At 42.8% G+C, this 24,753-nt stretch overlaps 1 protein-coding gene across 3 annotated transcripts in view; it reads right to left on the bottom strand.

Annotated features, from left to right (window-relative positions):
• Window positions 1–24,753, bottom strand: part of MIOS (meiosis regulator for oocyte development) — a 154,496-nt gene that overhangs the window by 51,374 nt on the left and 78,369 nt on the right. For all 3 annotated transcript variants that reach the window (XM_085630881.1, XM_085630878.1, XM_085630880.1), the window contains exons 6-8: window positions 14,381–14,446; window positions 13,118–13,276; window positions 7,747–7,899 (exon numbers count right to left, since the gene is read on the bottom strand). In XM_085630881.1, the coding sequence (XP_085487007.1) occupies window positions 7,747–7,899; window positions 13,118–13,276; window positions 14,381–14,446 (378 nt within the window). The remainder of the gene's footprint in view (window positions 1–7,746; window positions 7,900–13,117; window positions 13,277–14,380; window positions 14,447–24,753) is intronic.

The raw sequence follows: 24,753 nt of genomic DNA, 5'->3' as shown, positions 1-24,753 counted from the left end.
GAATCTGAAGATGGCGCCCCAAAGGTGGGACTTCCGCAGGAAGCACGACGACGTCACGAGAGGTGCACCAAATGGTGGGACGTCGACGCCCACCTGGGCTACAAAAAAAAAAAAAGAAAGACTACGAATCCGGACCCAACCACCAGATCGTGGAATAATGCACAGCATAGTGAATCCAGAAAGATTCACGCTGCAAAATCCGAATTTCTGCCTGCTTCTGAATAACACAACTTTCTGCCCCTACATTGGATTTGACTCGTTATAAAATTTTGCAACTAACTTGATTAGGTGTAACACGATTTCCTGTTTTTTTCTTTTCTTTTTCTCATCTTGCATACAAATAGGATGCACTTTAAGTCCCTGAGGTGTCTGAGTAAGTTTAACACTCGCAGCTGACAGCTGCTGTGATGTTCCAGTCACTAGCTCAAATGCTGTCAGGGTCGAATAAGCCTCCCTTCCTTTCGAATTTATAACTGAGCACCATTTAATATGGTAATAGTAACACCAGTTACTTTCAGCGCATAGAAAGGAAAGACGTGTCCATGCAGTGCTACATAGTAACACGAAGCACTATATAAAACATGTTAAAATTAAATGCAGCCAAAAGATTCTGAATTTGTCCTACATTATTCGTTTAAATAAACTGGTATTTAGTGCATTGTAACAAACGTGAGGGATAGAATCAATTATTCCTATCTTCTAGTTTTTATTTGAGGCAAATGAATAATGGTCATATCTCAGTATTTTGATAAAGTTTTACTGGCAACTGAGCATGCGCGTGGACATTGCCGGTAACAACACTTAGGGTGGTTTGATAGTACAATGTGCATTTAGTTCTTGTCAAACATGATTTGTACCTATGTTGTGGTGTTCCAATGCAAATGTTTAAGATTTTGTTTTACTCAAGCCACCACTCCAATATGTCCGCCATTATCAATACTGTGGTCCTCTTGTTTTCCACGCTTACTTTCAGGCTATTTAAGTCATTGGTTTTTCGGAGTTTTGCATTCCTGAGAGAGCGCTGAACTGTTGCAGTTAAATTGGTGTGACTGACTGACTGACTGACACACACACTGACACACACACTGACACACACACACACACACACAACCATCCTTGTGGGGACTATGTGTGAACACCTGCCTTGTGGGGACCAACCTTTCCCAATGTTTTTAAAATACTCCAATAACAGAAAAATGTTAAGAAAAAAATCATGATACAGGATCCTGCTTCAAATTTGCAAATATATTGTTATTTAATCGTGCGCACAGCACCATACTTGTGGGGACTTGAACACGTGCTACCATCCTTGTGGGGACCTAGTCCGTAACACTATTTGTGAATGAATACAGTTGAAGGCACATTGTGTATATTGTTGATAAAATAAACATTTAGCCAACAACATTATAATCTATTCATATATGAATTGCTGCATATATACTAGGGGTATACATTATGGACAGATGATGTGAATGTGCCAGAAAATATCATATCACGCTTAAAGAAAGACCCTTAAAGCTGTATTTAACCTATTTATCAGTGCTTAAAATCTTAGGAGATAAGGGAACTAACACAAAGAAATTAACATATGGAACTAAGGAATATGGTCAAGTGGAACCCAGAGCTTGATTAGCTGCTAACATTTTTGCCAAAATAGATGTTCAAGTCCCCACAGAGATAGTGGGTGAAGATCATTGTGTTTAAGTCTCTATAGAAATAGTGTGTACATTCAAAGCTTAAATCCCATTATAGAGTGTGAAGCTAATGATGTTCAAGTCCACATAGAGCCCCCATTCAGCCAATATCTATCAATATAAGTGAGATAGGGAACATCGAGGGACCCATACCGTATTCAGCAGGAAAGTGCCATCATTTTGAACCATGCTTTTAGAAACATCATTTTCATTTGTGCCGTGATTTGGAGGTAAAACCATGTTAAAATACACGTGATACACTACAATTCTAAAATATAGTGGAGTACAGAGTATTTTTGATTTGTAAATTTTTTTAAACATTTTTTTTTATAATTACCGCAGTACTTCCGAGGCTGTACCGTTGTACTGCAACCATTTAAAAAAAATATATAAAAAATGTAGAAATATTTTTCCCTGCCTATTACTACTTTAAAAAAGTGGTAATAGGTAGGGAAAAATATCAAACCTAATCGTTACCTATACCTAAGTGCGGAATGCTGAACACAGCCAAAGAGTACTGGAAACAACATGACTACCTTTAATTTTTGTAAAGGTAGTCATTAGGCAATCACATAATGTCTTGTCATTGCTATGTACGAAGGTAGTTTAGTGAAATACCACTAAATTTTGCAAAAGTACAGCAATTACAGATATCACTAAGTTTAAATTCCTAATAACTTAAGTAATGCTTACCCTACTTAACTGTAGTAACAAGAAGAATCATCTGCACACTATAATCCTGCCAAATTTCATGGAAATCCGTTCAACTGTTTTTATGCTACGTTTGATGCAAGAGTCTATGCCTTTCCTTTGAAATGTCTATCCTTTCTGCTGCTAGTGTCCTTCTGGTAACCAAAGTGTGTTTAAATGCAAAGTGTGTTTAAGACTGCAGTACTGCATCCTGTCTACAGGGGCAGAACACACTTGATGAAACACAAGTCCCCATAAGGCAATTTTTTAAAAAGTTGTAAAAATTGACACAGATGTTCATGAAGCCATTTTTTATCATTTAGAAGACATTGTAGGGACCTGGGTTCAGGTCCCCACAGCGTGAGTGTGTTATCACACCCAAGTCCCCACAAGGATAGTAATAGTAGACAGACAGACACAGACACACACACACACACACACACACACACTTTTTTCTCTAATGTCATTGCTGAGTTTATTTGCTCTTTACACAGCCTTTCTGTTAGTTGGGCAAAGTTTTCTACCTCTGATGTTCACAATCAAAACGGGGGTAAATGGTGCAGGAGAAAGTTGAGAAGGTGCCCTTGAGAAGGTGTGCTACTGTGAGAATCCAGAGGCAGTGAATTACAAAAAAAAAAAAAAAACACACATTGGCTGACCTAGGTCATGAGATGCTGTAGTGATTTTGATTGTGCAGTGGCCACATCTCTATAGTTATTACACTTCTCCTTCATAAAGCTTTCTGGTAAATGTGATTATTTCATATTATTTCTGTGCTGAAGAAAACAAAATACAAGCATTGGCAAAGCCAACATGTTTAGCTTTTGTGAGATGTATTGGTTTTGTGAAGGTTTTCTTAAAATGCTACACAGGGGTGTGAGCTGCAGTGCTACATAGCTTAACGTACAAAAAAAGCAATATGATGTGGCCACACCTCGTCATTTTCCCTATACTTAATATGCAGTTTATATTTTTTAACAAATGCCAATTGCAATTACCAGTGTGTCTTAGTGTAGTTAAATGGAACACTGAGCATGGAGAGACTGCCGTTACGGCAACAGCTGCTAACTTTCGAGCTGGGGAACCAGGTTCAAGTCTCGGCGCCGGTTCAACGTTCTCTAATTCTGGGTAATTCATCTAAATCTCCCTGTGCACGTAAAAATTCAAGTATCCTTGTGTAATGTAACAGGCGCTCATGTAACGTGCTGCAAGGCCTTCAAGTCGAATTTGCGCTGTATAAATCAAGCTATGCGGGATAGGGAAAGGGCATGCAGTGACTGGAGTGAAGTGGTGGGAGAGACAGGCCAGCAATGAACAGCGGAGGGGCATGCAGCAACAGAATTGAGGTGGTGATCGGGACGGGCAAGCAACAAACAGAATGCGGATGCTGGAAAGTAAAAAAAGGGGGTAAAAGCACTGCACATACAAACAAGTTAAAATTATTATTTTTCCTATTCTTTTTTTTTTTAACAAATTTTTTATTATAGTTATCGTCAGGGCACAAATAAATCGGTATTGTATTCAAGTATTAACAGCATTATATCCAAACATCTGTGATGTTATGATAGTTGGCGTATGGATATTACATATAGCACAACAAAAGACAACATTCCATGTATTATATTCCCAACTCCCCGTCATTTTCATTGTCCGATTCTCCCTCCGCCCTTATTTCTGGTGGTTCACAGATGTATCCACTGTATTTATTCCAGGCCCCCCAAACCCTGCTCCATTTCTTAGGGCAGCCACGATTGATAAATACTGCTTTTTCGGACACCATGGCAGCATCGAGATCCCCACACCAGGCGATGAGTGATGGGGACTCTCTCACACCCCACCTTTGTGAGATGTTGCGCTTCGCTATCATTATCCCCAATGTGGCCCACTCCTGTGCTGGGCGGGAAAGATCGTTCAGTTCCCATACATTTAGTACACATCTCCTAGGTTTGCACTGTATAAAAACAAGCTATGACTAGACAAAGGGTGGGGAAGGGGCAAGCAGTGACAGAAGCAAGGTGGTGGGAGGGACAGGTTAGCAACGATCAGAATGTGGTAGCTGGAAAGTAAAAAAATAAATAAATGAAGTATGCTACAAGCGCAAGGTCAGTGGAAGGACACTGGCAGCCAGAAACAGTACTTAAACCAAGTTCTACAAGGATGAAAATCGTGAAGACGAGCAGGAAGCTGGAGGCAGGAAGATGCGCTGACCAATAGGAAGAAAGGAAACTAGAGTGACGTGGGAGCCAACCAGTAGTAAATAAAGGTAAGCAATGGACAGGCTCTAAGCCCCTTTTAAGACTTTATCGTTACAAGAGATTTCACAAGCACAGCGCAAGTGCAGTGTAGGCGAAACCTAAAAAAGCATATTCCTTGAGTTCGTGTTCTTAACAGAATTATGACTTTCAATGATGGCAACTTTGGGAAAAACATTTGTGTTGGAGGTTTCCAAACCCACAGTTAAACCGGCATGTTTTATAGTCTAGGAGTCAGAAGAAAAAAAAAAGGAGTATGAAGGATAAAAAGGCAGAGCCACTGTCATCCACTCAACAGAACAGGCAATCTTAATTCTATCACTAAAGTACCCACAAAACCTTTAAACATGGTATCATTAATGGTATCTGTATATTGGTTTCTAATATAGTGCTGGATAACTTCCAATAAACTATTTCAAGTGAATGCCTGGCACTGTTTCAATACATGTTGTAGGACACATAGTTGTAGCTCACTTAGCGGACAGCATAGTGAGGGTCAACTTATAAAGAACTGCACCATTAGTCTCCATTGAGACAAAGCTATAATAGCATACAAATGTGGATTAGTAAGGGAATCTTTCTCCATTATCCTCCATCTTACTCTTACTGTTATGTGGTAAGTAAATGATGAGAAATCTGGGAGACTGCTTATTTTTGTGTAGTACTCCTTTTGTTGCTCCGCAGAGGTTCTCCTATTTTTAGAGGAATAAGGTACTTCATGGCGCTGATTTAAGACATTGTAAGACTACAATGGTAAAAGCCATCCATAAAATTATTCTAGGGGCAATCTGACCCAATGTTTAAAGAGTATTTGAGTATTTTAATGATAGAATTAAGATGGACTATTGTTGCAGTTAGGGTTTTTTGGACTGACGTTTTTATGTTCAGCAAAGTTTCTCAGGTCTAATCCCATTTACTTTGTTTGAGATGAATAGATTCCTAATTGATGTAGCTTTGCTTTAAAATTAATTTTATACCTGTATGATGCCATCTCTTCTTCAAAGTAAAGTTTGGTATTTTCTAGTACACGTACAACTTTTCCAGTTCAACCTTCTTTTGGTTTGGAACAGTGTTTTCCATTATTTTTGTAATTCCAAAGGGTGTTGCAAACAAACATTGTAATAGTATCAAAATCAAGACACTTTACAAATGATAAATATTCACTGAAAACTAATTTACATTCGTTATTTGAGTGGAATATAGATGTATCAAATTCAAATTTATTGTCAGTTCGAATTTAATAGTTCATCGATATGTACAAAAATTAAAAACAATTTGCATAATGAATTCAAATGTTTAAAAAGGCAGAACAACAACATTAATTGACAATATACTATCAATACAACTATAATCACAAAATGTTAAAATGATCTAGCATCCATTACTTTTTAGAAGTCCAATACATCAACAGCAATATTAATTAAGTGAATACTGCCTACACTGCAACAGTACTGACGTCTATACAGAAGGCTGTGATCTTCTGGCGTAGTGACCATGCGGACAATACATTTAGGTACAACGAACACCACTGTTGCCCTAGTGTCACTTTTGCATATTCTTAGGGAGTTCATATAATCACGCAACCCCAAAGCAGGACACATTGCTGTAATCCACCTAGATCTCAATCTGGAATATGTCATGTAGAAAAATGAAAAATGCTCCTCAGACATATGTAGAGTGACAAGCTGGTCAAAGTTTTGATTTGTTAGTTGACGAAGTCCAAGACGAAACGTATGTAGACAATCAAAGAAAGTCAAAGTGAAACTGCAATAGAAGAGAGCGAGCACGGGTCGGAGGGATATAATCCTGGGCTTTTTCAAATTTAAATATATTTTTAGGCTTTGAAAGGCTTTAGTCCTACTACCTAGAGAATCGGAGGATTCATTAGATGTAATAAAGTTTGTTCAATATGCCCGTTTGAAAATACTCTTGGTGGTGCTATTGATGGTTAGGGAGTCGCTCCAGAGACTTCTCAGCTCCAAGGTGTTGAGAGGGAGTTTAAAATATGCCAACCAGGAGATTTTGTACAAGTCATTCAGGGCTATGATCTCACTTAGGCCTTCTCTATCTGGCTTTAGTGCCTCTATTGACCAGCTCAGAAACCAACGCATTAAGGGTAGCAATCCTGCCAGTTCTGTTATGGGCTTGAGGCCAAGGTCCCGTCTGAGAACTCAATGTATCACAGTAAACTGTATGCCTGTGAAAATGTAGTGGCCATTTCAATAAAAAATGTGCTATCTGTCAATGATAGTGTGCTAGCACTAAATGCTTTAGTTACATAAAAAAATGTGTGCCCATCTCATGTTCATTAATGCTACATGGGTCGCAGAAATTTGTCATTCTAAAATTGGGATGTGGTTCTAAAAGGTTTGGGAAGCACTGGTTTAGAGTATAAGCACAATACCAGCTTCAATTACATTTATTGGTTTCCCATTAATGTAAATTCATGAAAATGACTTCTGTCATTTGCCATTAGTGGTACAACACCTCAGAAGCTTCAAGAGTTGTTTTAAGGCAGTCCACCTTTTATTCAAGTCATCAGTTTTTAGCCATAACACAGTATGGTAGAATACCAGAGCCTTAACCATGTAAATCTGCCTGTAGGCAGATGTTTATAAAGTTGTGTGGCCTTAAGTCATGAGCTAATGGTTGTGTGCTTACACGAAGAACTACTTCCAAGGTTCAGCACTTAGTAAGCCAAAAACGTATTATTGGATTTGAACGATTCTCTTGCCCATGCAAAAACTAGATAAAGGGAGTTATGGTAATTTAAATGAGCAGTGTTAACTTTCATTGCTAGAGCCAATGTTGTTCCCATCATCCTTGGTTAGACTCAACTCATTAAAGGCACTCTTGTACCATGACATACATGTTGAACCACACTAAGCTTAGAAATCCTTTTGCTAATATTGGTGATTGGCTATATGCTGTTCATCATTCACAACCAATAGAATTATTCTTTGAGAGCCAACATTAAAACCTGAATACTTACTAGTGAACACTTGCAGGAGTTATCTACCATAATGTACAAAAGAACAAACACCACCTCTGGTGCTGCACAATAGATCGCTTTTTAACGGAATGTTAATATGAAAAAAGATTTTACATACCTGTGCTAATGGCTTAGAACTTGGATCTAGTTTACTTCTGTGGATGTCAAACTCTGCTCGTTTGTGCCAGAATCTCCATGCATCTAGTAAATTTCTATAATTCTCAATCCAATATTGGACTCGCTCATCCCGCAGAACGTCTGATGGAGAACCCTAAGAAAACAGCTTATAGAATCAGAAACACAACAGAGTAAAAAGTCTAATCCAAAGAGCAATGTAAAATTGTACATTTATGCCTACCATACTGTTACCCTCAGTATAATTAAGAGCATAAATATCTCACTTTAGATGTGGTTAAAATCTGATTAAAGGCATTCTACAGCATCACAATCTATAGCAATTATCCCATTGTAGCTTTCACCAAAAAACTCAACTTGTCGAATGCTTCCTGCAAGAAACAGTATAAATGATTTGGTATTTTGGCAGTAACGGGAAAGTGGTTGTAGAAGTGACCTACCTATAACATAATTTATTTGCACGCCTCAGAAATAATACTGCAGTCGGACTTTAATGTAAACATTTGTAAGAGTTCTGTTAAATAAGTGTAATTAAGTACAAATAAAGAGAAAGTAAATTCAAACAAAGGCAATTAGCCCTTAGATTTCATCATGTTATTATACTAAAATCTGTGATAAGCTTTCACAGTATTCTTATCAATGCTGATAGAAACCAGTACAAAGCAAATGAATCCCGTATGGGACTTGGATCATGACTCTGTTATGTGCCATTTGAGAGTTGGAGCAGATATTTTATCTGGCATAAATTGAAGCATGCCTATCCTAATCTCTAATGCACTTAAATGGGAAGTTGAGGGCAGGTCTTCAAAACTGTACAAAATGTCTTTGTATGGGAGGTGAAATGAAGCTCTTTGTGCCAATGGTGTTCAATAATTCTTTATCTGCAAATAATAGAGAACATTCCTTCCCTAGTACTAAAGCATTACCCTATAAATATCACAAAAAGAAGGGTCCCTGTTTTCCTACCCAAAGATAATTTTGTTTACTTGCCAAGGTACCTTAGAGCATGCTGAAACTATGCACGCATCCTGTGCTACTAGTGTGCCTAAATAGGTTTCACCAACTTATCAAGTCACATGTTACTGTATTGTGAGCATTGATTCACCTCAAATTGTTTTACGGGTATTCAGCTTTAAAAAAAATGGGTGCTTTTGCCCTCCTATTTTAATTATTTTGTGTTTTATTCCCCCCAATACACCCAAGTTAACTGGGTTTCTGCAAATCTTGCTGGATAAAATTGGTACTCCATTTATGAACTACTGTAAGAAAAGTAAATAAGAAAGTGGATGTGTTAGACCTGTCAGCCCTTTGGGTGGTCCCTCCTCATCATTATTTATTTTGTCCCACTTTTGCCTCAAACCCTGTTAAGATTTTTCCTTTTTTGGGAACCACCAGACTTTTTAGTGTTGATGCAGTGTCAGGGAGCCATTTTCCCTACCCCTGGAACTTCTGTCTGAGGGCCTGAGATACAAAATGGTGGCCACCCATTGTCACCTGTGACATCACTGGAACCTACTAGTACCTTCCAGAACATTCTAGAACCCTGTGACAGTGTGAGGCAGGTTTGGAATGTTGGGAAGCCAGCTCAGAGTTGGCAGTTGGAATTGGCAGTTGGCACCTGACTAGTGAAGGGAGAGGACAGAGATTCAGAAGGAGGAAGGAGTGAGGCAGCAGGGGTGGAAACCAGTGCTTGGAGTGGGGTTCAGAAACCCACCCTTGATGCTAGTCCCTACTGACCGAGCCCAGCCTAGTACCCTGTGTGGGATAAAGACCAGAAAATCATCTTAAGGACCTGAACAGCCGGAACAGGCCTTAAAGGAGAAGAACAGCAAGTTCCTGACCTGTTTGGTGGAATCCTCCTGGAGACCCAACGTCGAGAAGCCTGGAGACCGAGGTGGAGAAGCGGCGCTGACAGAAGGCAGACGTCGTACCCGGAGCTGCTAGAGGTCGAGTGAGGGCGCCGACGGGGGTCGTGGAGAGACACCGGAGGTCAAGTAGAAGTCACCTGAGGTGAGGCGTCGACGGGGGAGTGAAGTCCGCCCTCCGGAGTCGCCGGAAGCTGAAGTGAAGCGCGCAGGAGGTCGGGAGTGGAGATCGCACTCCGGAGTCGCCTGAGGTCGAGGTGAAGCGTGCAGGAGGTCGGGAGTGGAGATCGCACTCCGGAGTCGCCTGAGGTCGAGGCGAAGTGCGCAGGAGGTCGGGAGTGGAGATCGCACTCCGGAGTCGCCGGAACCCGAAGTGGAGTCGACGGAGGTCGGGAGTGGAGGTCGCACTCCGGAGTCGCCCGGAAGCGGGGAGACCGTGACCCTGTGACGCCGGAACCCGACATCGAGCCGAGGCCGCCCAGCGTCATCGATCCGGAGCCGCCTCACGGCATCGACCCGGCGTCAGGTAAAGCGGATCGACCCGACATCGAACCGAGGCCGCCCAGCGACATCGAACCGGAACCGGCCGACGGCATCGACACGGCGTCAAGTGGAACCGATCGACTCGTCACTGAACCGGAGCCGCCCATCGACGTCGACCCGGCGCCGAGTGGAGCCGAACACCGAGAAAAGGGCAGTAAGTGGTAGAAAGGGCATCTGAGGCCTTGTGGAGCCCTAAAAGACCATTCTAGGGGCTAGAGGGGTGTTAAGACCATTCTAGGTGCTGGGGGGGGGGGGGTGAACTGAGACTGGTGCAGGGACCTGTGTGAGGAACTGTGTAGTTGGTGAGCCAGAACCTTAGGTTACCCTCATTTTACCTCAGCTTAGGCCCCAGCCTTGACCACTCTAGGTGGGACATCCCCAGGCCACCCCAGTGACCACAAGCTGTATTTGGGCATGGTAAAATCAATCTACCTCATAGATGTGATCTGATTTGCAAGTGTTCGACTGCTTATATTATTTATTGAAGGAGTGTTATTTATTGTCTGACTGTATTTATTCCTGCCTGGTATTTATTGTCTGACAGTATTTATTTGCCCTATGTATTTATCGCACCTCTATTTATTCCTTGTGTATTTTTGACCTAAACCTATTTATTGCACCTGTAAAGTGTTATTATTTAATTGTCCTGCTATTTCTGAAGAAAATCCTTTTGTATTTTATTTGTGACATAACCCTGCAACTAAGAGAAAATTAAGATAAACACAAAGAGATTCTTTCATAATTTTTACGGTGTAGTGTCGTTTTTGGAACGGATGAACGCATGGTTATTGTGAGGGTGTGACGTACGCTTAGCACGGTGCCTGACCCCCGACCGCTCGAGCCAAGCTACCCCTTATGCTGGAAAGGCCGGGTGACTGCTAACCCGGTTGCCCGGTTTTCTAACAGGATGGGTCTAAGAGTTTTGCATCTTATGAATTATACTCGGAAATCCCAGTCTGATTTACCAGAGAGCGATCTAAAGTTCTGAAATTGAAATTATGATTTGATCTTCTGGTGTGGCTAATGCTCTAAAATCCATGACTACCTTGCTACTACTTCACATGCTGAAGCAGAATATTTGCTGGACTCCCAGTCTCCTCGCTTCCAACTTGCATATCTAAACATAAGAAATAAGGCAAAGGCAACAATGGGTACAGCTCCTGAGTGCTTAAGGAGACTGTGTTCTAGGAGCTGTGGTTATAATATAAGGCTTTAGGTGCTGAAGAAAGATGTAGAAACAGATGCACAAGTCCACTAAACAGGGAGAATGTGAGAAGATCTCTGGACAAACCTCTACTCTTTGAACTTACTAGTGGGAAAGGGGTTTAAGAATGACCAGCATGCTAGACTAACTGGGCAGATAATTAAATCGTCATTGTCTCAGATTAGGGTGATTGTGTTGAAAAGCGAGAACAGTACCTACAGGTGTTTAGCAGCAATTCACTTAATTTTAGCATTGTACCACCTCAGCAATTTCAACCTGAAAACAAACCAGAAAAAAATGCAACACCAAAAGAGCAGCACTGGTCTCATGTAAAAGGCAGACATAACAGTTGAGTATCCAATGCATAGTGCAAACCTCAATATGGAAGAGACTCCAGTGAGCACAGGAAATTCTAGTCGCTTCCCATAAGCAAAAGCATGGAGCCGCGTTTGGTGAACGTACCACTAGTTCTGGTGATGCAGATGGCATAACCAGTCCCTGGACAAAGATTCAACAGTGTGCAGAAATCACAGTTGGAATTGCTGCCATTGGTCTGTCAGCATGCTAATCAAATTCTGTTAGTCCTTTGTCCAGGTGGTTTATTTCTGTGCCATGTCTGGTAAAACAGGATTGTCAATTTTACAACAATACAGCAGTATGTGTATCCAAGGTCATTTTGGGTTAGGAAACTGGGGTCAGCTCCGGATTTCACAATTCTTTTTCTTAACAAAAATGTAGTAGGTTGCTGAGATTTTAGTGGGCACAGCTTATATAGGTAATATTCAGCGAGAACTCAACTTCTGGGATGTAAAGAACAAATCTATTCAAAAGACACATTTGACCTGGTAGCAGTTTTTGCTAACCTCAGGGTTGTAGTCAATGCTAACATGCACATGCAAAATACATCATCAGTGTGGAAACACTGAAAGTAGGACATTCAGTAGGCACTGTGGACATTAGTAGTCCCTCTGTAGCCCCTCGGATTAACATGAAGAAATACTTTTGTATGCAACATCTTGCATACAAGACAGTGGCACCCTGTAAATCTTGGGAAGCTAAAATACTACAAGTGGAGTCTCCAGAGAGACCTAGCTAACAATCAAATTCGATCTGTTCAAGTGTTCTGCAGCCTGACAATCTGACTGAATCATGTCATGACAAAATGATTGGACCAAGATTTGTGACCATACAATGAAAATATTTAATTTCAGAGTACTATATCATTAACGTTACACAATGTCCACACAAAACAAATGTTTCATAAGGTGCAATACTAAGCAACAACAAAGCAGTGGTCAATCCCCCTGCAAAGCGAATAAATCAGTGAAAACAATAAAGAAATCCAATAAAATTCTGCTTTTAATTAAATGACAGCATGATTATTTGGCTCAACAGATTCTGTCCGGCATTAGATTTTCTTTCTCTTACAGTATTATGCAACTATTTGAAATGGAATCGACAATCATTTTTACCCACCAACAATTATTAAATGAGGCCTTCATCAGAAAAATTGATTTAGAAGAGGTGTCCCGAGCTCACAAATAATTTAGCGACAATGAGCAAATGGAATGGCATAAAAATTTAATTCGAAAAAGCAAAATCACTCAGATAACAGTAACAAGCATACCAAAGAGACACAACTTGAAACCACCTACAAGGACTGGAAATGGCATCAGCCAAAATGTTAGCAAAATAGAAAAAAATATATTAATACCATATAAAAACACAAATAAAACACTTACCTGTAACATACAATAACTGGCTGTTTGGACATCCCCCGTTCTATCAACATAACTTTCCATCAAGTCAACACCATCTTTGGTTAAGCCAGTCAATAAGATTCCTTCCAGATTTCCAGCTTCCTTCATTTCATTGGTCATTTTTTCAATGTACCGGTTTAACTACAAAGTAAAACCAAATTTAATGATTTACCAAGTTAAGTTGGAACAGATCATGAAATAAGACATTTAAAATGTTTTACTGAAGCAGAATTTATTTTTATTAAAAGGTCTAATCCTATGTCTAAAACCTCCATGTAATGGTATATATAAACACTTTTAATCAAAGATCAGTACTTTCACAGATGAGATCAATAAAAGAAGGTTGGTGCATCAGACCACAAGGTAAAGTGCTGCTATTTATTCTACACCTTGTATTTTCTGATGCGGCTTCTCTAGTTTCCTGGTGTTGCACTCAATACGTTCAAAGGTGCTGACATTTTTAGGTCTGACTTCACAGCAAAGCTGTTATCAGACCGTTAGTGATCAACAGAAAAAGAGCTTTAAGAAGCAAATTTAAGAGAGGCGCTTTGACTCCACTCAAACCGATTGCCTTGAGTACAGCATCTGATTTGGGAAGAAGTCGTGTTAGTCAGCATGAAAAACAGTTTCATTGCCTCAGCTATCCCTTGGCGTGCTGTCACATGCTGCTCCAGCACCAGCGAGTGAGAGCAGACCCTTGGCTATTGCAGCAGAGGCTAGTTATGTTTCCTAGTAAACCCTCGAGCTGGAGCACTCCATGACCATTATCAGTATGTTCTGTCCAAATAAGGCAGGATGCCCGACTCAAAATGGACCAGAACCATGAGCAAGCATCGACTTCACATTCGCAACTCTCATCCTTTTAACTGGGGTCATTCAGGGATTACTGGCCCTGCTGGTGGTGGCGAGTGTGGTTCGTTAATTCCATTAAAAGATGAGCACATTTGAAAGTAGGTTTCTGGACTATTTACAAAAAACAAAAGGGAAAAGCGACTCCAAGATAAATCTCCGCGTTACAACACTCCAATTTTAAAATGTTGCATTTACATTGGGTGTAGTAGATTTACTTGTCCCGGTTTGTAGTAGGTTTACATGTCAATGCTGCAACAGACCCAGCTGTCCCAATGACTCACAAAGAGGCAATTTAAAACAAGGCAATAAAATGTGTCAAATTCTGATTTCAAAGAAAAAGAGGTAAAGCTTTGCAAAAATAGGCAACTTACTTGGTAAGTAAAAACCCCTTACCTGAGAGTCATTGAGGAACATGCAGGCAAAGGCTACTCTATCCCGTACAGCCACGTTATGCTCAAACTGAAAAGGAATAAAATATTATTAAATAAAATGATTCGAGGGTAGTTAGAAAGTGCCAAAAGTATTTAATTGTCATCAAGGTATAAAATAGAGCATACAGTCGAGTTAGATATGCGCATTTCCCCAATATTTATTTTGCAAGAAGTCAGTGCATTCTGTTAGTAACTGGACCGGACTTCCGCTCCCCTGGTGGAGGAACATCTGCCATAACTGAAGACCTCCACCCGCTTTGCAGTGATCTCTCTGCTTAAAATCCATCAGCTGGTACAGCGCATGTAAAGTAGGTACAGCAGTTTGCAGAATGGGCACCATGTTTTACTTTGCAAACTTTTCATTAGTCTAAAACAAAATGCCAAAGCAGGAGTTTCTTTTTTGTGAGCAAGGAGTTTTTTTCCCTGTGATTCAGGGTCATGGATTGATTTCCCTGCCCGTGGCTTCCAAGCCGTAAATGGTGATTCAGGGCAGGGAAATCCAGTTAAGGTGGCCGGCACCCAAATAGGGTGTTGGCAGCATCACCTTGACATGGCCTTGCGGTAAATAGGAATTAAGTTCAAGGGTTTCCGACGGCAGATGCAGCTGAGCCTCCATCATTGGAAACTCAATCGTTTCTCCCCCTAAAAATGGAGTAGAGGAACCGCAGGCAGGAATGGTAAATGCCAAACTGACAATGACCCCCAATGTTTTTTTCGGGTATCTGCTAATTTGCACCAGATTAACGGCTTGTAACTCAAGCCCCATAAAACCACCACTAGCATTCACTTAGGAAAAAACCAAACAGTATTCTAGAGCCCTACTAAAAGTTTCAATTAAGAATGAACTGTTCAGGAGGAGCAGCCAAGATGGCGACCGGGACGGCAGCGTAGACTCCCGGCTCCGTGAACCTCCGCATCCCGCACGAATATCCTGCCTGAGATCCTCAACCTGTGCTACGTGGTCGTGTTTCTGAAGGAGAGGGGCTCCCGACTGTGTGACTCCGAGGTTTCTAGCAGTGCTATCGCCGGAGAAAACTGCATCTGAACCTTGCGGCCTGTGCGACCCTGGAGCCGGGACATCGAGTGGACGCCGTGGCCGGGTGGCAGTGCGACAACAGCGGCTGGTGGTGACTGGGTGGAGTCGGCCCACCGGAGCGGTGCCAAACTCGGCCTGCATCTCGGCGTGGTCACTTCTACTGCCCAGTGTGGCTGACCGAGTGCATGACCGGGGGCGCAAATCTTAGATCCTCCGGTGGCTGCCCCTGCCTTGCTGGTGAGCTGCCCGGCCGCCGTCCGTATCCTGCCCCGATCATTGCGGGCCGCCCCCGGATTTCTACGGGAGCTGGTCCGTGGTGGGGACGACTGTTGCCCGTGACCACGGATAGTTTTTTGCCTGCCCCAGGAACCCGGTCACCCGCGACGTGGACATCGCGACGCTTGTCCCGGGGTCCCGGCCCCGGTGAGGGTCGGGCATACTTGGCGGCCATCTTGGGTCGATGAAGCCTACCATCCTGTCCGCGGGGCCGCAGCGGGCCTGTGAGCGTACGATTTTTGAGAGTGTGGCGGCGAGATCACAAAGAGCTGAGCTGGGGTACGGCGACCTCCTCGAGGCTATTGGTACTCTTCACTCCTCCTTGGTTCATGGTTTCGTGATCTTGGGGAGTAAGCTCGATGGTGTGGCGTCGGAGTTGGGGCAGTGGCGGCCCGCCTGTCCGCACGAACACAGAGTCTACCCACACTGCGCGCAGGAGGACGCTGTGGCGGCCACCCCTGAGGTTAGTGTACGACTGGACGCCCCGGCCAGTATGCTACAGTGTGTTCGACCTTCTGAGGGCCTGATCTGTCCCGGAGGCGTCGGACCTGAGTGGGATGTGGTGGCCTCATCCCGTGCATGCCCTCCTGCGACCCAGAGACAACTCCAGCAACTAATGTCTGCTTTGGCTGCTTCTGCCTTCCTGAACCTTGCGTGCAGAGCAGATCCTAGGGCAGCACTGGGAAGCCTGTTTCCTCAAGCGGCGGACTGTGTTGATGCTCAGAGACTTCCACCCCACCTGTGTGCGTCGCTTCTCTGTTGTTGTTGGACATTCCTCTGCCTAGGAACATTGGGTATGGTGCTGGGTCGAGGGGTTGGCATGGGCAGAATTCCAAAGAGTGGTCAGGGATGAGGCTAGCCCCTCGGGGGTGGTCGCCTAGTGGACGGGCGGGCTTGGGGTGGTGTGCTCTCCTGACATGGCTACTGGCACAATAGGTGCATAATGCTCCCCATCGAGGTTTGAGAAGATTGTTTTTGTGCTGTTCCTTGTTCACTTTAGGGGAACCTTACCGTGCGGGAGGGAGAAGCCGGGGGTCTGTTATGAAGGCCCTCCTCCAGTTTATAAATACTTTCTCTACCCCCCCGTCTGGTGGGGGTCCTTTCCTACTTCTTTTTCCCTATTCTCCTACATTTCGGGTCTGGTTCCAGGGCGACAGGCACACTGCTGGGGGGGGGGGCCGTACTCATCTGCAGAGGTGCAGGGTGGGGGGTTGGGGGAGGGGATTCTGTATTCTTTCATCTTTTTTTCCATGGCCTCCTTTTTCTTCTCTGATTCTTTTTGTTTTCTTTTCTGGGATCAGCGTGATACACCTCCTTTTGCTATGCCTCGTTGCCGTTCCATGTGTTCACAACTTCCGGGGTGTTCTTGGGGAGTTCTGGCGGGTGACTGCGGGCGCAACTGTATACTATGTGTTTCCCCATCCTGATGTTCTTGTGTTTGCGCCATTGACCGAATAGATTGCTGTAAATCGCTAACGTTCATTACTCCGCATATCCGTGATCGTTGTTTTTAAAATTGCTTGTCACCTGATCCTTCTGCCTTGTTTCATCATAAAATGAAAACCTCTTTCTCCTGGTGCCCTACTTACGCTGTTCACAGTATTAGCAGTACGATTTTGCTCCCCGAAGTGCTGCCTGTGTTTATACTTGTTGTTATTGCTCTGATTGCTTAGCGGCCGGCCCTGGGGGGTTGTAGGCCCATACTTGTTCTTCTTGAACTGTCAATAAAGGTTTTCAAAAAAAAAAAAAAAAAAAAAAAAAAAAAGAATGAACTGTTCAATACTAATAATTCACAGGATTTTTCACAAAGATCTTAGTACTGAGAATATAATCCGATATATATTTTGAATTAAAACTTAAAACCCGAATTCCCAATTTATGATACAGTCTTCGTTCCTCTACTTTACAATGCTACAACTTGATCGCATAAGGAAAATTGACAGAGGCAGCTCAACCAGCATTACAAACATACTTAATTTGTAAATGTTGAGCGAGTTAATGGGGCTTCCCCTGCCTTCTAAGTGTTATAGTTCCCAAATGTAATATTTACAGACATCCAAGGGTGGATGGTTACCAAAACCTCCTTGTTGGAAATACTATGCAAGGCCCCTGGAAGGGAACCACACCAACATTCTAAATATCAGCATTTCTTCGCCAAAATGTTCCTGGCAGGCAAATAAACTAGCCCAAACAGACTTGCTTTACATTGGTAAAGTATCCATCTGCAACAGTTGTTCCTCTCAGCTCAGCATTATCATGCCGATGGAAGAAACCTATGCTGCTGTGCAGTGTGTTCAATGCATAGCTGAACAATGTTCCTGCATACGCCGAGTTTACTACACACATGTGAAAAAGAAAAATTGTTTCCCCAGTGGTTGTCAACATTTCCACAAAAACCTAAAGCAGTCCATGGATGAGAAGAAAGTATGAACACAACCAAAGATAAATTAATATAGTATTCAACCACTGACATGGAAAGACTTCGGTTCTACATCACCATTATATCGAACTGGGCACCTAAATCTGAAACTGACCAAACCCATATTACCTAAATCTGATACAGAGCAAAGCCATACTACTCTATTTTCAAACAGCAATCAACAAGACTAGAAATAATACTGGCTACCCACCATGAAGCTGAATGGATTCACACCTCAGCACACCATGATAATCAAACAACCTAGATTAACCCTAGAGACAGAAATCCCCTTCGAGACACATTTTGCCAAGAAAGCTAAGAGGAACATTATACAATCTTTTGCTGCTACAGAATGTAAAGACCCACCAGCTTAAAGCAGACTTAATTTCTGGCTATCTCATACATGGATGGCGAAAAGGACACCATATCAGCAATCCCTGCATCCATGGTAGCTTCCAAGCAACAACAGCCTACTGGCTTCTACCCAACTTAAAGGACTGAGATAAGAGAACATGTCACTCCCACCATAAATGACCTGCATTGAGTGCCCTTACAAGAAAATATTAGCTTCAAGATCTGCAGCTTCAACAGCAAAGCAGCAACATATCTGAAGTATATGGGCATACCTGGCTCGAAAAATAACCACTACAGGTGGCCGATATATTACAGTGACGAATGCAAATTTATAACATCCAGCAAACTGTTATAACCTGTCAAAGATCTTATCCTTGCAGTCCTAATAATGTCATGAGCATTTGATATCTTTCCAATTCTCATCAACATCAGTAGTTGGGAGAGCTCATATTTCCCTTAACGTTCATCCTGGAAGATAAATTGTATTGTACATTTAGTGGACTGCATACCTCGCTTTTTGAGGCCTGCAGGCAGTTAAATTTATCTTGAATTAGTTTTTTTCGGGGGGATGGGGGTGGTGGGGAAGTGTGAGACAGGGAATCTTTGCCCCATTATAATACACATACACAAATATTAATATGCATATATCTATTAATTGGTACAGTTGTAACTTTAGTCTCACGACACAATGGCCCACAAGAACTAGCTTATAGAAAAATCTGCCAAGCATGCAACAACATACAGTTGGAGCAGCTTGTGCAATGTTCCACGCATGTGAAGGGGAACATCTTGGACTTGGTCTTTGCGGATAAAAAGTTGGTTGTTATTAATGAGGTCTTGGATCAATGCTGGACAGATCATGCTATGGTTCTCATGTCTATCTTTGTGTCAGGAGAGCAGCGTAGTGTTGATAGCTTGGTTGGGCATAAATTTAGTAGACAGTGGTCCCGTCTGTTAAGGGGGTCAAGTTTACCTTCATTGTTGCCTACAACCTTTGCGGTGCAGGAAACCGTGGGTAAAAGCTATGCTGCCCTTAGTAAACAAATTTTGACATCACTGGATGAACTGATCCCTCTAAAAAGGGTGAAGAACAAACCTCGGAGAGCCAACGCCTGGTTTACTGGTGATCTTAGCCAACAGAAACTTCGCTGTAAACAGGCGGAGCGTGCTTGGAGGAGAGGTTATGAGGAATCGGATCGTGCAGAGTATAGACAGGCTTTGCGGGAGTATAAAGTCCATCTAAAGATGGCTAAGGCGAAGTTTCTGGAAGATTCTTTGGCCAAAGCCACCAATAAATCACAGACCCTCTTTAAACTGGTCAATAACCTGGCAAACCCTGCCTGCGCAGCACCAGTCACCATAGCATCTCAGGAGCTGTGCGACTCCTTGGCCTCTGCATTTGAGGAAAAAATCAGGCTTATTTTGAGTGGCCTCTCGATCTCGAGCCATATGGTCTCGATAGAGTCTTCTCCACTAAAATCTCCCCACCCCGTAGGTGATGAGGAGGTTAAGGGGGAACAACAGCAACTATCCTGCTTTCCTATCCCTTCCTTGGAGGAATTCTATACACTGGCTAACGGTGTATCTTCGGGTTCCCCACTTGACCCTTTGCCACATAGGATATGGAAGGCCTTCCAGACAGAACTGTTACCTCCGCTGTATACCATCTGCTGCCAGTCATTGGCTACAGCTTCGGTTCCTGACAGCTGGAAGCTTGCAATAGTGACACCTCTGCTAAAAAAGGCCTCCTTGGACCCGCTATGTCCAGCCAGCTATAGGCCTATCTCGTTGCTTCCATTTACTATAAAAATTCTAGAGAAATTGGTCACAAGAACCTTATCCAACTTTTTGGAATCCAACGTTTGCCTGGACGCAGCCCAGTTTGGATTCAGGCCAGCACATGGGAATGAGACCGCCTTGATCACCGTGTTGGACGATCTGCGAACGCGTGTCGACACAGGTAAGGCAGCGTTTTTAGTATTGCTGGACATGTCGACCGCGTTCGACACGGTGGATCATGCTGTCCTGCTGGATCGCCTCCAGAAAGCGGGCGTGGCTGGTCTGGCGCTGTGCTGGCTTAAATCCTATTTGGACAATAGGCAACAAGCAGTTGCATTACCACCGTTTCGCTCAGATATACGCCAGGTGAAGCAGGGTGTGCCACAGGGGTCTGCGATTAGTCCGATCCTCTTCAACCTTTACCTCCGACCCCTAATCAGCTTGATAAAATCTTTCGGCATCTCAGTTATCAACTATGCCGATGATACGCAACTGATTTTTTCCTTTGAGGGTAAGGAGGCGGTCTCGAGGGATATTTTCCATCAGTGTATGTCGGAAACAGCAGAGTGGCTTCGCCTTAATTCACTCCAATTTAATGGGGCAAAGACCGAGGTGCTTCATTGCTCCTTGGATCAGCCCTCTCGCCCGTTGCCAGAGGATTTCTGGCCGGCATCCATCTTGGGTACTGTGACAGCTGCTGAGTCGGCCCGTAACTTGGGGATCATGTTTGAACCTAGTCTGCAGCTGGATGCCTCGGTAAATAAGACCATAGCAACGTGCATGAGCTTACTTCGTGCCCTACGGAAAATCTTGCCGTTGCTTCCCCTAGAAGTTCGAGTAGAGGTGGTGCGCAGTACTATACTCAGTAGACTAGACTACTGCAACGCACTACTTCTGGGGGCACCTAAGTCTCTGGTATCTAGGCTGCAGAGGGTTCAAAACATGGCAGCCAAGTTGGCATTAGCTCGATCACGCTCCGCGTCATCCTCAGCAGCATTATCTGACCTTCATTGGCTGCCTGTCCAGCAGCGTATTCTTTTTAAGGCCGCCTGCATTGTGTTTAGAGCGTTGCATGGTCTGGGACCTTTGCCGCTCCAACATCTTTTTTCCTGGTACCAGGCTGTTAGACCCCTAAGATCCTCCTCGGCTTTTTTGATCAAAGTTCCTAAATTTGTCAGAGTGAGGATGGGCGGGCGCGCTTTTGGCTTTGCAGCAGCTAAGCTGTGGAATGCCCTTCCTCTGCTGCTAAGGAGTAAGCAAGAACTAACCTCCTTTAAAAAAGAGTTGAAGACCCATCTCTTTCCAAGAGCAATGTAGCGTATTAGATCTGATGACTCACGGAAGGTCAAGCGCCAGGATACCCTTGGGGTGGCAGAAGCGCTCAATAAGAATTTAATACATACATATATCTATTAATTGGTACAGTTGTAACTTTAGTCTCACGACACAATGAAGAGGCTAACAGGTAACTGTCACTTCTGGGAGGTTGGAATGATGCATATCCGAGACGGAGGCAAAAAGAACAAATGATGGACAGAATGCTGAACAATGTAATACATTAACCCCAGCACAGAGATCTGGGCCTACAGCTTCCCATGCCAGTCCAGTTTAGACCCAGACATATGCAAATCAGTTTTGACCCTGTTCAGTCCAGCTCGAACCGCCAGTCCAGGTCCTCCCTGGACTGGAAACAAGCATCCTAGGGCTGGTTTTGGGGTTTCACCCATCATCGGCCAGGCTAGCTTGACTCCAGTGGCATGGAGAGCAGGGGACCGACGTCTTGGCATACCCGTCACAATCTGGGTGACAAATGCAAAAAGAACATTTGATGCACAGAATGCTGAACAATGTCATACATTCACCCCAGTACAGAGATCTGGGCCTAAATCCAGCGAAACCGGTCCTAGGATGCTTGTTTATGGTCCAGGGAGGACCTGGCCTGGCAGTTCAGGCTGGACTGTTCCCATGGGGAACAGGGTCAAAACTGATTTGCATATGGCTGGGTCTACACTGGAATCATGTGGCGTGCAAAAAAATTGTGCATTTACCCCAGATCTGTGACAGGGGTGAATGTTCGATTGATTCAGTATTCCATCCATCATCTGTTCTTTTTGCATTTATAAGAGACAAGGGGATGTTGAGGAGCGTGGATAAGTTTGTACGATTATATGAGTAATGGCTGGGGTGACACTGAATTGAAATGGTGACTGAACAGTTGGTTTACCTTGATATTTTGTGAAAGCAACTAACATTGGACAGGACTAATCTATTTACTGCCACACTGATTAATTGTATGCTATAACATACAATACTGTACAGCACTCCAATTCTTTGTAGGTCATCACTGCATAAATAGCACACACATGCAAACATGCATACACCCATCCATACATACATACTGAAAACCTCTAGAACTTTAGATCGGAATTCGAGTGTCCCTACTTAGGGACAATAATGACAACATTATTGCAAATCAGCTTCTAGTACTAGACTACTATCAATTCGATTATGTCCCTAATGTAGCAGATAAACTGAAAGACTACAAATTCTAGACGACACACTAAGAGTTCTTGATCAAGGCAGGGTTTGCTGACTTTTGCTCCTTTATCTTTCTGCAATAGTCTCTCCTCTTCGAATGGATTTAGACATAAGATTCTAAACTGCATGCTTTCCTCCTATCAAGATCTTATTTTTTTTAACTAGACTAAAGTAGACCGATCATTTACACTTTTACTGAAGAAAGTGTTGTCCTACCAGGCTCAATTGTCTTGCCCTACCTGCTCAATCTTTATACACAAACATGTTTAGGAAACATAAACCCAGCTTCCCTTCAGCCGATTTTAGGGCTACAGTGGAAGCTTTAGCAACAACTCTTCTCGATGAAGGTAATGTAGTGCCTTCTGGCCTTCCTAAATCCACAATTTCAAATAAGGGGCAGGCAGAAAGCCAAATGATTGACAGTGTTGTAAATGAGATGATACATGTGGTTGTGTTCTGTGGAGGGCGAGCGCCACATGTCGCATTAGAATCGTAATTGTAAACGTTACACAAGAGATGTGGCGTACGTAATCAAGGGTGTGGCTAAATATATGATAAATAGATTCCTTTACTTGACAAATTCATAGAAAATAGTCTTTCGAGACAAAGTCTAACCAAAAATCAACAGGAAACAACATCTTTAATATGGCACAATTATCCTGGGCCAGAAGCGATAACACATATGAAAACTTCAATTTAAAAGTAAGCAGCCAATTGACTGCTGGCTATCATACAATTAATTAAAAAAAATCAAGTGTACAAATAGGACAACGCGATTATTCAAATGGAATGAAATAGCATTTTAGATCTGGAACATTCAATGGTAAATGACAGAATCCACTGCGATTTGTGTCCTGTAAGACCTATTGCCCCGGAATCCAGAAAAAAAGTCTCAGTCTGGACTGAATCTGGATCTGTAACTACAAATATTGTGAGTACTTAAACATAAACTCAATATCAGGCAGCCAATCGTAAAAAAAAAAGAAAAATCTTGACTGGAAACCCAAAAAGGTGGACAGTTTAAGTCCACCAACAGATGCAGTGTAGTACACTAGACATCAAATCCTGGCCTTACAAAAATAGGCCAGATGGGGAAAGAAAGTGAGAAAAATATTGAGTTGGAAAGACCCCAAAAAGTGATATTTCTCTGTGGAACTGCATTTTCATATTTTCCACCAGCAAATGACATTTCTTTCCGTTGCCAAGAGCCTGCATTGGCATGTCTCTTGGCCCACTTTGAGCCCTGATGGGTGCCAAGAAATCACATTACCGCCATATTAAGGGAACAACACTACAAGCAACTAATTTATTAAAAGGATATTTGTTTTCTTTGCCAAGATTATGCATTGGCACGTCTCTTGGCCCACTTAGAGTACTGAGGAGTGCTAAGATATCACATTATAACACTTTTCAAATAAATAAATTACCACTAGTTTGAGGAAATGTCATTTCAAACAACTCATTTATTTAGTTAAAGAAATCAACAAATTGTTAGATGTCCTTGAATTCCTTTCACACTCCTGCTCCATTTTTGACATTGATTAAACAGACTTTTTTGTGCCTTGCTTTTGTCTACATCATTTTTGTTGTCAATTCGGCTTATCGGCTCACAGTTCTCCAGCTCCCTCTTGTTTCCAGGAAATAAAGTTGACTGAATCATGAACACTACATTTGGTGCAGGTCTCTGCACGGCTGGCTACCTTGCAGATTACTGGCTAAGAAAACTAATAGAGTGTCAGTTTGACATTGACCATATGCAGCAGTTTAAAAACCACAGCCTATAGCTCCAGGAGTGAGAGAATAGAGGGGTACAGGCAGGGGCGTAGCTTTGGGAGGGGAGGGGGGGGGCGAGTGGGGAGGTCACACCCCCTCTAATCACTTTCAGTATGGTATGATAAGGTGTCTGTTGGATTTCACCTGGAATTTTTAAATA

The sequence above is a fragment of the Triturus cristatus genome, chromosome 10, assembly GCF_964204655.1.
Source record: "Triturus cristatus chromosome 10, aTriCri1.1, whole genome shotgun sequence".
Classification (NCBI taxonomy): Eukaryota; Metazoa; Chordata; class Amphibia; order Caudata; family Salamandridae; genus Triturus; species Triturus cristatus.
This window is presented reverse-complemented; position numbering and strand designations above follow the sequence as displayed.